The sequence below is a fragment of the Antennarius striatus genome, chromosome 9, assembly GCF_040054535.1.
Source record: "Antennarius striatus isolate MH-2024 chromosome 9, ASM4005453v1, whole genome shotgun sequence".
In the NCBI taxonomy this organism is placed as follows: Eukaryota; Metazoa; Chordata; class Actinopteri; order Lophiiformes; family Antennariidae; genus Antennarius; species Antennarius striatus.
Window position 1 is genome coordinate 16,210,141 of NC_090784.1, and position 13,412 is coordinate 16,223,552.

Here is a 13,412-nt window from a genome sequence, read left to right on the forward strand (position 1 = left end):
CACAGACAAGCATGAGGGGTTTATTTGATTGTCTCTCATCCATCACACGCCATTAGAACAGGGCTGACAGCGTGGACATCCTCCAAAGCCTCAGCAGCAGTTTACTGGTGTAATCAATACTGATTGAGATACAGTCACTAGTGATTGTGCCCCCCCCCCCCCCATCACTGTCACCTACAGGGCAATTATGGGGCCAATGTAATAGTGGTGTTGACGTCCCTGACGCTTCATGTCACACTGAACTCAGGTCAGCTGCCTTTTTTGCATTGTCCATGTTTGCGTGTTCGTGCGTGGGTTTCCTCCGGATTCCTTTTAGCCCACAAACACTCAATAGTCCAGAATTACAATTATAAAAGACTGAGGCCACTTTCACCGGCCGCTCTGGATTTATTAATGATAGTATGAGAATTTCTGTTTATATTTCGCAATGAGATGTTTTCACGATTTCGTCGCTCCACTTCCGTGATTTTTTTAGGGGCAGCTTCAACGCATGACCTCAGGAGAGTCTTCCACGGAGAACATCCCTGACATGTGCGGTGTGATGGATTTTGAAGACTTTCTGCACTGATAAGTACTTCTGTGGCGGATAATTTACATGCAAAAATAGACCATCAGAATGAGACTTGCTTCTCTCAGCCTGATGAGATCCGAGCATCACGTTTGGTTCGGTCTATTACCATGAGCTGTGAGCAGTGAGCCTCCTGCAGGGCATCCGAAGAATTACAGCGTATTTATCATAGCTCTGGTACTTCACGCTTTTTCTGTTTGATAATTACGATTATCTATTATCACAATGTACTTACTCATACAGAAACTGTTGAACAAATTGGGAAAAGTAACCACTTGCTGAGTGCATTAGAGTAAACTGTAATAGTGGAAAAAAGCACATTTCAATCAATCACACACACAAACATCACAATAAATTAGATTTATTTAATAAAAAGGGTAAGCTATTATTTTACTACATACTAATTGAATAGGATCTGTACAAAAAGGATGATAGAAAAAAAATAGGCCAATGACTTGAACAGGAGAAAAAAAATTAGGTGACAAAATACAAAAATCTGCATTATGAATAAAATGATGTTAAACATTGCCTTGCATGACTGTTTTTACAAAGATATACAAACACTTTGTGGTGTTTTAACTGAATTCCAAATAAAAGTAGGAGCAGAGTATCACTCAGAAAACGGTCTATCACTCTATGATATAGTTCCTTATATCAATCATCTTCAAAACTTGATGAAAAAAGATGTGATTTATGTTTGCGAATGTTTTTAAAAAATTAATACAGCCATTCAGCATCGAGTACTACAATAATGCTGCAACCAATATGTAGAGTCTTCCCCACTATGAATGAGTGATGGAAAACGACAGGTTCAGTTTGGGTGAATAACCTAAGACTCAGCACAAAGCACCGAAAAGCACTTCCTGTTTTAAGGTGCCATCCAGAAAGGCATAGACTGAGGTTGTGTTTTAGAGCGAGGCGGCGGTTGTGGAGGGCAGCGATAGCCCTGTGTCCAGCCTGAGGAGGTGGAGGTAGGGGGAACTGACCCAGCGTTACCTGGCGCTGAGGCTTTGGAATTTGAGTGGTCATCATCTTCATCAGAGGAGTCACCAGAATATGCCACTAAACCAGTTTTCAATCTCTTCACTGCAGGCTCTGAGAGAGGAAAAGGAGGCAAAAAAACAACACAAGAGGTGCCACACAATGGGAGGGAGGAGAAATGTTCAAATAAGCCACATTAAAGTTAATCATTACACACACATGTTGGGAGAAACCAATAGTTAATAGATTCATAATTTGTCAGCAGAGTAGAGAAGGGGGGGCAGCCATTTGAAAGCAGTCATTGGTTGGTTAGGGCCATCGAATGGAAGGACGGTGTCACATGACGAACCGTACCCCACCCCCCATCAGAATCCAGCATCACCCCAGAGACACATGGAAGAGAAGAAAAACACAGAGAAAAAGAGAAAAACACAAAAACAGGAGAGGTTCTTGTTAGTGTGGAAAACTACAAAAAAAATGACAAACAACCCAGACTGATGATGTCATCAGAACAGGAAGGTAAGGTGGACTCGACTTAGACTGAACAATGCACAAAAGACGTCCGGTCATAGCCCCATCTGACTATCAGGAGACGTCTTGTCGCAGCAGCAGAATCTTGTAATCCAGAGTGAAAGCGTGCTAGGTTACAAAAACATCTGCATAAACCAAATCTTGATGGCTGGCAATGTGCCTGTGCATATCTGCTTTATGTAACCACCTTAAGCCACACCACCACAATATAAACGTCTAATGGCCCGCTGTATGATTCACATGTTATTCTTTGGGCTCTGCATCACAGCTGTGAACAGATCCGAGCCAAGCTCCTAAAGGCACAGTTCACTGTCTGGAACCGGGGATTTGGATCTGGGCAGTTATTTTAATCTGCTACAGATTAATGCCCTTACCCACGTGGCCTTGCGGTGCCCTTCTCTCCTCCATCTTCGGTCTCACTCCATTCACAGGCAACTGAGGTGGAGGCATTAACTGCCTACTGCAAAGAACAAAGAACCTCCTTCAGACATGGATGCCTACTGACCTTTACACACTATTCATTAATTTCTACAAAGATGACAACACTGTGTACCTGTTCCTCTCACTTGGTGGGCCAGAGGAACTCGGTGGTGGGGGTCCTGTAGTCTCTGGGCTGCCCACTGAGAAGCCTGCACCTAAATTAGTCATATGAATGGGTCCATGCTATGAGCAGAAAAACATACAGGCCCGATTAGCAGACACCCTCAACTAAACCCTGTCCTGACACTATCTGACTAACAGCTATACTATCATCAGAGTGAAAGAACCTCAGTTACTGTGAATAGCTTACCGCAGCTATTTAGTATTATACCTTTGTCTGAAAGTCTTTATTACCACTAGAAAGACACAGGTTAACTGTAGGTGAACAGCAAACAGCAAGGCATGCTCCCAATGCACATAAACATTTGATGAGAGGGGGATGACGTGGCTGCAGAAAAACTCCAGACATCAAAGTAATGCTGACTGATAAAGTTTAAACGACTTTGCATGCATGCAAACACACACTCAAATACAAACATACATGCACACACCTGATATCCCAGCAGGCCACTGTTCCTCTCATCTGGGACTTCCTCTGTGAAGCGTCTTTTCTGTGGTGGGTGGGCTGGGGCAGTGGCAGGCGGAGCTTTGAGCGGCGCTGCAGCTGGTAAAGGAAAAAGTACAGGAGGAGCGGTCTGCGTAAAAGAAAAATGACATCGTAAGTATTAATTGATTTGCAAACATGATGAGCAGTTTAGAAATACTCCAACTAGCCCATTCATGACCTGTGGCATGGTGCATGGAGCAGGAGCAGGTGCAAGAGTCGGAGCTGTAACGGGAGTCGGAACAGGAGCCGGAGCAGGAGCAGGAGCGTGAACGGGGGGCAGGGTATACTGAGGAGGAACACCTGCAGGTGCTGTGGGAGGTATAGGAGGTGGGACAGTGTAAGGTGGAGGGACAGGTTGTGGCTGAGGTGGTGGTGCAGGCATGGAATAGCCTGGCTGATATCCAGCAGGGGGGTAGTAAGGAGGCTGGGGAGGCATCCCATTCACCACTGGAGGAGGTGCAAACCCTGGAGGAGGGAGGGAAACATCAATTTAACCAATTCAGACTTACACCATCATATGTCGTACGGTAGCAATGTTCCATCTGTTAGATGAAGAAAAATTAATAGAAGAAACATTCAGCTGAAACACACCTTGTTGTGTTGGCATCATTGTGCTCATTTGACTTAGGAAGCGAGAGTACTCTGCATGGACCTGGAGTCAGACACATAGCACATACATCTAGTTAGGGTTTGGTTCACAGAATTAAAACAAGGCAGTCACAGCCTGCAACATCCTGTGACACCCCTGTGTGGAGGAAAGTGTATGTCTTATGTGTCCCATGAATGAACTCAAGTGTATATGTCTTATATGCCCATGAATGCATGTGTCCTATGTGTCCCATGAATGAACCCAAGTGTATGAATGAACTCAAGTGTTTTACGAATGAACTCCTAAATGAGCTCAAACTCATTACTGTTGCACACTGTCATAAAATATCCTTATCTGCACATTCCCATACAATATATGGCCTTGTTATTGCAAAACATGTCAAACTTGTGAGACCAATTATTTTAGCTGATGCTCGTATTTTGCCTTGACAACCTAGATAAGGGGAGACTGCTAGCCTTGACCAGGGGTGGATGTTGCCTGCAGGTGGGGACTGGCCCTCCTCACTTGCACGCGACGTTCCACTATAAAGAAGAGAGATTTTTCTCTGCCAGTTAGAGTCTGCCACGGGTCTTGGTACAGACACCTGGTCCTTTGTTTTTCATCTGCTGCTCTGACTGAGGTGTTGGCTCTCCGCCTATTGTCAACGGTAAGAGTGATATAGCTGATGACTTGTTTGCATTCTTTGAACTGATGTTAATGTGGGGATTGCGGGAGTGACAACCTGTATCTAGCGTTTTCATCACTGTTGATTATCTTTGCTTGCTTTGTGGATCTTTTGTTATAATAAATATATTAACCATTTGTGTGCTGACTTACTTCGGACCTTAGGTCTTCAAATAAGGCTTAAAATTTCACAAAACACCCTGAATTCAAAATTTTACCCTGACCCACTTGCATACAGTAGATCAAAGATCAAAGCTAGTGCTCTGACCTACTTTCATAGATCAAATCTAGTGCTTTCATCTATGCTCTTACACTGGCCTTCTCCCTTGTCTTTCTATCTTATCCTGTTCCTGAGTGTGCAAAAGTTTAATTTTGACCCTGACCTAGTGCAACGTGCTTTTTGTTTCATCTTTATCTGCAACGGTTGCAAAGACATTTGGCAGACTAACGGACGGATGGACCAACGAACACACAAACACTGACAATTACAATACATCACTGCTTTGAAGCAGGATGTAACAAGAACATCTACGATAGCAGGTAACCAGTGAGATCAAAAAAGCAAAAACCGAATGATAAAATCATTATACTACTGGAGTAAATATTATGTAGCATTCCTAAATAACATATTTTTTACATTGTACATATCTGTTTATTGTGTGTTTTAGTGTTAGTGTTGGCATTCTGTATATTAAATTTTGCTGTTTTATGTGCCTTCAATTTCCCCTTGGAGACAAATAAATTATTTTGATTTTGAATAACTGATCCAATGCTGAATCCGACATTCTTGAACTATAACCCATGTATCGTATTTTCTGCAGATGGCAACTGCAGCACAAACCTGTCTTGTGGTTCTTCATTTCACAGTAATAGGACACTACTTACTGTCTGAAGCAGGTTCTCACACAAGGTTTTTGCTGCTGCCAGCCCTTCTGGTTTAGGATGACTGGGAAGACAGAAGACTACAATCAGCTCTTGTGTCCCCATAATAATACAAAGTTAGTTATACAAGCAAGAATTCTCTCCGACAGGCGAAGAATCTTAATCTTTCTTAGACCACAGGACAAGTACTACCTTATGTAGATATACATGGGTTCAAAGGCCTCTCGACCAGAGGCAGGTTCCAAACAGCCGGATCCCTTTCCTCTAAGGAAGACTTTGGCCCCGGTCTCAGCTTGGATGTGTTGCAAATATGAGCAGCCAGGGCCCTCGACCCGCTCTTTGACCCCAAACCCTGGGATAGTGTGCTCGAGGCCCACAAAGACTTTATCTTGAACATAATGCATCTAAGAAAGGAAAAACAAAATAACTGCAGTAATAATGGAAAATGGGTGATTGCAGGATGCTGGTTTTAATTTTTTTGTTAATTCATTCTGAATGTGTTTTACCTTGGATTATTGCACAGAGGGATTATAACATTTTATCCTGAGTTTTAATAAATGTCTGACTGAACTTGTTCATCATAAGTTTTCTCACTGTAAGTTCTTAAAACTCCAGTCAATATAACGTGAAAAGACATTTAGAGAACAAGTATGATTTCAGTGCTTGCCTTTTCCATCAACAGTTTTGAAAGATTATCCTTAAAACATTCAGAACAGCTTTGACAATTAGTTGATCTAACAATCCAAAAAAAGGAATATCCAACTATCAATCAGTCAATAAAATTTCAAGCAAGAATCTTCAGACATTTTAAATAAACACTGACATGAAAATGAAAATAATAAGCTGCAGCCCATCTTTTCATCAGGGTATCATCTTTGTTTATTCGATAACAGGAAAAGGCCTTACCCCAGACTGAATGTGTGGCTTGTGGTGAGTCATGGGGGGCAGTGAGGGTGGAGGTGGGTTGTGTTGCTGGTAAATTGTGACTGAAGTACCACTAGGAGAAAAGGACGAAGGAGATGACGAGGCAGTTGCAGCCTTCACCACACCATTAGTGATGATCTCCTTGATTCTATTTACTGCCTCTGGAGAACAAGTGAAATAAGCCATTATTGTGTGTACATGACACAAAAAGTTAAACATTTATGACTGACAAAAATATGTAGTACTAACTGTCAACAAGCTCTCTCGTCTGTCCTTGGACATGCAGATAAAGGGGACGATCCCTATGTTGAAAAAACGGGATTATGTTAACATTGAAAATTAACCTTTTAACAGCAAGTGAAGTAATATAACCAAAAGAAGAGGCAAGAGAAATCACCCTGGTAGAGCTTTGCCCTTCTCCTCTCCTGCCATGTAACGGCCTCTGGTTGAAACCGCAGCACCACTCACTTTACTGATCTGCAAAGAAACCAAGACAAGATAAGTACATATAAACACAAACTCCTGCCACTACAGATTTGAAAGAAAATGTTGTCCATTTTGATACTGACTTCATCCTGCGTTTGTCCTCGTGTCAGGAGGTTTCGACAGGTGATAGGGACGTCGTTGATCTCAACCTCAGCTACAACCAAGTCATCCTTGGCCTTTGTTGGCACTGAAGGCTTCCCAACACCAATAGCCTGCAAGTGGAGGGTCAGGGATTAAAGTGTGTTTCACTCCAGATCATCTGGGGCAAGAATCTTTATAGCTTTTAGTGTTCAATACACATTTATAGAAAACGTATCAAGCAGCAACACTGTGGTAAATAGCTGATAATTTCTGCTATTATGTAAATGAAAAGATGAGAAATTTCTACACAAACACTTTCATCACTTGATCTTTCCCCAATTGTTGGTATTTACTTTTTAAACTGTTTAGATTTTGAAGTTAAATCCTTTTTAGATTATATTGTGTCAAGCACTTTTGAAAGGTCCTACAGAAAGAACATTATTATAACCAAAGCAGAATTGCCACGCAGCAGTTCAGATAATGGCCACACAGATTTAGTAAAACCAGAAATGAAAAATAGATTTTGAGATGGTAGTGAAAACACATCGCTAGGTTTTCTTTTATTAACCTGCTGCTTCTTACTTTATCAGGTGGTCCCGGGGTTCCTATCTGTGACGGTTTGAGTTTCCCCTTGGCCACTAGCATGGCATTGATCTTGGCAGCTACAGCTGCAGCAGCATCCAGAGCCCCGGTGGGCGCAGCTTCCGCCTCCCCCATCCCAGAACCAGGGCCCGGCTGGTCCCATTTGCTGCGGCGGCTGGGAAAACAGGAAAACTTGTTACGAAAAAAAAAAAGCAAACTGAACCACTCACTATAATGTTGTTGCTTTAACCACTGAGTAACATCAGGCAGCGCTAGCATTTTGTTGATACTTTATAAAGGTGACAATCTAGATTCTAACATGATGGTTCTGCTACCAAATCATATTTTAAACTTGCTGCAGTCATTTATACATTCATTCTTTTGAAATAACGTAGAAAAACGGTAATTAAATAACAACTTGCATGAACTAAGCAGTAGTATCAGCCCGATAACAATCCGACATGATTATATAAGCTAGCTAACATTAGCTAGCTGACTGGCTAGCTAACAATAGCTAGCCAGTCAGCTAATTGCAACCCTCTGAATTACCGTGACAAAGTGGAAACAACGCTCGTTGACCCACTCACCCGCTGTTGTGTGTTCCACAAAATGACATCAATTTCCCGTCAAGAGAATTTTTACTCTTAGCACAAAATTAACTCGAAAACAATCTTCCCTGGTTGCTATACGGGCTAGTCGATAGACTGAGTTAGCCGTTTCACTGTGATGCGGCCGAGCTCACCACTTCCGCCTCCGGTTAATGAGTCGCCGGAAGTCACGTCTCACCACAAGAGGGAGCCAGAAACCAGCTCACATTAAACAGCAGAGTCGAGCTCAGGGGTGTCTCACCTGTCTTTCTTTAACTCCACGCCGCCCATGATCAAGTATCGCCGGAGGAGGCATCAGAAGATCCACTGGAGGAAAAAGCCTCGACCTCCAGCAAATCTACATTATATGAACACTGCATGGCATTTAATGTATGTCATCATTCCACCTTCCACCTCCTTCTTTATTTCTTACTTTCTTTCATTACATCCCACTTCAAAGCGGTGCTGTCAGTGGTCCTGTGTTTCTTTCGTCCGTTTGTTTGTCCACCAAATATCTTTGCAACCGTTGCAGATAGAAAGAGGAAACAAAAAGCAGATTACTCAGGCGGCCAAGGGGATGAAAATGAGAGGATGACTTTGACCTTGAGAAAACTAGATCAAAGGTCAAATTTCAACTTTTGTACACTCAGGAACAGGATAAAATAGAGAGACGAGGGAAAAGGCCAGTGTGAGTAAGACCATAGATCAAAGCTAGTGCTTTGATCTACCTATGCACTAGCTTTGATCTATGGTCAAAGCTGGTGCATAGCTTTGACCCACCCTGAAAGGTCAAAGCTATGCACTTGTCAGTACTACTTTCAGGGTACCCTGACCTACCCTTCGCGGGATGTTGCAATCTCTGACTGCCTTGGTTCTAGTTTGGTCTTGTTTTTTGACAAACAGGTTCTCCTGCTTCCTCCCACCTCCAAACACATGCACTTCTGGTTAATTTGCTGTTCCGAATTGCCCGTAGGAATGAGCGTGCATGATTGTCTGCGTCTCCATGGCTCCGCAGTGCACTGGCGTGGCGCCCGGAGTTTCCCCCACCTCACACCCTCAGTCAGCTGGGATAGGCTCCAGCAACCCATTACAGCGGGTGAAGTGGTTGACAATGAATGAATGAAGGTATACATTATTTGTTTTAAACAAGATGAATCAAAAAATGTGGGGGCAGATTTTAAACTTACTTCTTGTCACCATGTTTTTCATCTGTTTGTGTTTACTCTGCAGGTTTGCATCACAAGAACCTCACTCCTTGTCCTGACATCAGCTTGGGATTCATTATGACTGAAATAATATTGCAAAAATCTGCACCATGATCAAGAGCAACTGTGCCGCACATTGGCTAAGAAAGTAAATACACTATGCTCAGAGTAAATATGCTTCACGTAACTGTTACTTTGTAATGTAATTACGAGAGATGAACGACCATAATATTCATAATCAGGCTTTGGTGTTTTACTCAATGATAAGAAAGCAATTATGTTATCAGTACAAGCAAATTGAGTGAGTTACATGTTTTTCAAAGCCTGGTCTTGGTAACAAGGTTCCATTAAACATGCCTGTAATAAAAGATTGGAGTAAGTCTCTCTTTCTTTCTTCCTTTGTTCCATGTTTTATCAGACTGTTTTTAGAATATGGGGTCTTTTATCCAAGAGGAGACCACATGATTTTAAATCACTATATTGGATTTTAAATGAACCTGTCGTCAGAGGAGGACTTTTAAATATAAAACTATTGCAGGAGCATCAGTGGAGTCCAAATTCATCACGGCGAAAATCTCCACTGTTGGGTGTGTGGTGGAGATCTGTGGACCCACCATGGATGGTGCTGTGCTCTGTCTTCGGCTGTGGGTGTGACCTCAGTGAGGTTAATCGAAAAGCCTGCTGAGAAGTCGGAGGAGCTGACTCACTCCACAGCAACTGACTCATCAATATTTATTGTACAGGTCTTTCAAGTCCAGAAGATGCCAGTCCCTTTCGAGTAGAGAGTTTTTCTCTTTGTGTCAGACCCGATTTACCTGAGTGACAGTAATGGTAAAAACATGTATAAACTGATGGTAAACATTTTAAACAATGATAAACTTAAAGATTGGGTTAACACGCCACGGAGGGTTCACTTTGGTCTGGTACTGGGTTGTGAGACCTTCATGGGAGTCCTTCTACAAGCCATCGTTAACAAAGATGGTTGGAGTTTTCCAATGAAATTCAAAATTCTGGTCAGGTGAAACCAAAATCAGGTATAAAAGTTAATGTTTGAAGAACTTGAAATGTGTAATATTTGTTATTTTTGCCTAAAAAATGGTGGAAACAGTTAAAAGTTAAGGGAATATTGTCTAATCAATTTTCTGTAGCTCGACTAATCAGCTGTTTTAGCTTTGATAGATTATACACTCTTTTCCAAAAATGGAACAATGTCATAGCAATGTATGATGTCCTTTTGCTGCTATGATCTCCCCACATGGACAAACCGTGGGGTCCACATGAGTCAAGTGCCAGCAGGTCAGAGGTCAGGGTAGCTTTGACGCCTGAGTTGACAGGGATGAGTGTTTACAGACAGTATGCCGCACGAAAGAGAAATGGTGAAACGTAGGGAGAGGAGCCGACGCGCCATATTTACTGTCTTCCCTAGTAAGAGCCTCAGTGTGAACCGTAATATATATGTCAGTTGGTGTAACCTCCGGCCTTGAAGGCACGCAAGCCTGGGTTTCCCCTGATCCTGGCGGCTGACATGGAGTTGTGAAGGCAGGAGACGTGATGAGGAGGAGAGCGCCTCATTGTACGGTTGCCATGGGTTAAACAAAGAAACACTGTGAGCACCCAGGTTTCAGTGTTTACTGTCAAACCACCAATTACAAAGTGTTTTTTTAATGCTCTGATAACTACATATGGGGGTATAATGAAATGTGTATTTGTGTATTTGAGTTATGCTGCTGCTAGAAGTTGATGCAGTTAAATGCCACTTCTGATTCATTTGAGTATTATTTGAGAGATTGTGAAAGTGATTTGAGCATTTTTGGTTGCTGTGAACCTTCTAAATATTAATCTCATAGGAAGGCCATGGACTGGAATGAAAGAGTAGGCTAGACAAAGTGTAAAGGGGACAAAAAACTGATCGAAAGAGGGAAAACAGATGGGAAGACTGAATTGTAGAGGAGGGCAGGCAAGGAGGAGTGTGAAGGGAATTTTTTTTGTGTATGTCTGGAGAGAATGGGAGCTGCTTGTGCACCTCACAGCATGAATTTGGCGCGGGCTGTGGCCTCGTCTCGTCTGCACAACGGGGTGCTTTCCTGAGTGGGCTGCCCAGGGGAGGGGCACCTGCAGCAACCTCAAACACTGGTCAAGAGGAGAGCGTGAAGGGCGGAGAAACGGGTACTGTGTTGGAAAGACACATGGTGATTCCAGGAAATGGACGTGCTGGATTTATGAAATCTTCAGGTGAAACAGAGTGACGCTCCCAAAGGAAAACATTTGTCCTTGTGTATTCCCATGTGGACGAGAATGGAGGAGGAAGAGGAGGAGGACACTGCCCGCAATGTAAGATTGAAATCAAAGGTTCTGTTGTGCAGGACGACAGAAGTTATTATTGGATCGAGTTGGGCAGTGCTGGCAACTACCAAAACAAATAATACAAAGTTTATAGATCAGCACGCTTGCCAAGTGAGACAATATTTTCCATCCATTTTGGTTGGGTTGACCAAGTGCCACGTATTTGAAGTTTATCAAACACTCAGTCATCCCCCCCAGACCTGAGAGAGGACTTAATCATTTGATATATTAATTTTTTGAATATGCAGACGTGTAGAACGTGTCCACTATGTATACTCTGAAATTTGACCAAGTTTTCTGTGCTTTACTATCTTCACCGCTGTTAAGTGTCTTTTTTGGAATGCTTTCCTCTTTGCACAAGCTTTGCCCTCCATCTTTTGTCATTTAGGTATGAATCCAGGGGTCCAAAAACCACCAAGTTTCTTCTGTGAGCTTGTGATCTTCAACATACTGTATAAGGAACTCGCTCTTTGTCTGCAAGAAATTTCATTTCAATGGACAAATGCACTGAGAAGGCCTGCTGTCTGTGAGAGGTGGATGGATATTGCATTAACTTCACAACAGAAGTGCCCCCTGTGGTGTGACCGCACAGGGCTATGGGTAATAACTGCAGAGGGAACGTTATGCTCAGAGGTAGCTGGGTCAGTTAAATGGAAACACATGGAACACAACGTAGACTGTAGAAGGGCCCTACTGCCTCTGAAATAATGCCATCACCTTCCAGAGAAACTTATGAAGATGCCCTCAGTACGTCTATTTTCAACCTTTTAGTATTACCAATGCATTGAAACCTTACTAAACATCATGATAATTCCTGCAGCAGTTTCTCAGTTTCTCAATTAATCCGTATTTTTGAGTTTTATGTGGAAATAAATAGATTCAAGCTTCATGTTTACAGTCCTCCAATAATCCAGGTGTCATTTTACGTTTAATGTAATATTAAGTCACTCAAATTAAGCAAGTACCTATAGATCATGTCATGTGAAGGTACCGAATGCCGAGTCAACACAGTTAACCACACTTAATGGACCTTAACAGCCCTTCTGTGTGATTTGGGTAGATAAAGAAAAACACCATTATCCTGATATGTCACTTGAGACAGGATCATTGCCAGTTCTCTCACTGCTCAGCCCATGTTTCATGCAGGTCTTAGAGGTATTGTGGTTTTGAACAAGAGAGTTTGAATGTCCCTTTGGGTGACATGGTAATTAAAACATGCGCAAGTTTCTAGAGCTCTAAATCGTGAATTAATCTACTGTATTTGATTTGTTTGGATGACGTAGTGGTGGGAAATCTCGTAAAAAATATTATGATCTACTCAATAACAATAGCAAATATTGTGACCTTTTTTTTTTATCAGTGTTCAGTCTTGACCGAGTGCAGTTCTGGTTGTCAAGTTACATGAGGTATTGAAACAGAAAGAGGAATATATTAAATAACCCATCTCGGAAATTTGCATTACAAGTAGTGTATCATCAGTAGTATCTATCAGTAGTAGAAATCAGATAACTCATTCCTAATATAGAACGGTCTAATTTTTGTCACTCTGCAACTAATCATAAGGAATTTTAAATTTAAATTTTAAAAAAACAACCCTGAATTATTGCTTCTTCATTCATTGCTTTGTGTATTTTTTGAGAGGCTAAAGATAAACTATATAAGCAGGATTGGATTTCAAATCAACTAATTTTAAGTAACCAATATGGAATATCAGTTACACCGAGCCAATATTGTTGTATGTTAGATTTGTGGGATATAATTCTGATTAGATTAAGGTTGTTATATCTGTGAGATGAGGAATAAGACAGGAGGTGATGTGTAGCAATATTCTGCCACTGTGTGTGAATCTAAGGTTCTTACCAGGATGTCATCTTATTCATCA

At 41.9% G+C, this 13,412-nt stretch overlaps 1 protein-coding gene across 4 annotated transcripts; it reads right to left on the reverse strand.

The window, feature by feature from the left end:
• Positions 1-913: 913 nt before the first annotated feature.
• On the reverse strand, positions 914-8,131 carry khdc4 (KH domain containing 4, pre-mRNA splicing factor). Of its 4 annotated transcripts, none has more exons than XM_068324773.1 (14): positions 7,983-8,131; positions 7,396-7,570; positions 6,816-6,944; positions 6,644-6,723; positions 6,496-6,548; positions 6,229-6,407; positions 5,515-5,726; positions 5,326-5,386; positions 3,759-3,819; positions 3,346-3,632; positions 3,112-3,255; positions 2,634-2,743; positions 2,455-2,537; positions 914-1,663 (listed from the first exon to the last, which is right to left on the reverse strand). In XM_068324773.1, the coding sequence occupies exons 1-14, from the start codon at positions 8,009-8,011 to the stop codon at positions 1,437-1,439; spliced, it is 1,830 nt and encodes a 609-aa protein (XP_068180874.1). In that variant the 5' UTR covers positions 8,012-8,131; the 3' UTR covers positions 914-1,436. The 4 variants fall into 4 exon arrangements, 2 of the variants coding, with proteins under 2 accessions (XP_068180874.1, XP_068180873.1); XM_068324772.1 differs by having other exon boundaries at positions 2,455-2,540; XR_011037135.1 differs by having other exon boundaries at positions 1,601-1,663; positions 2,634-2,715.
• Positions 8,132-13,412: the final 5,281 nt, after the last annotated feature.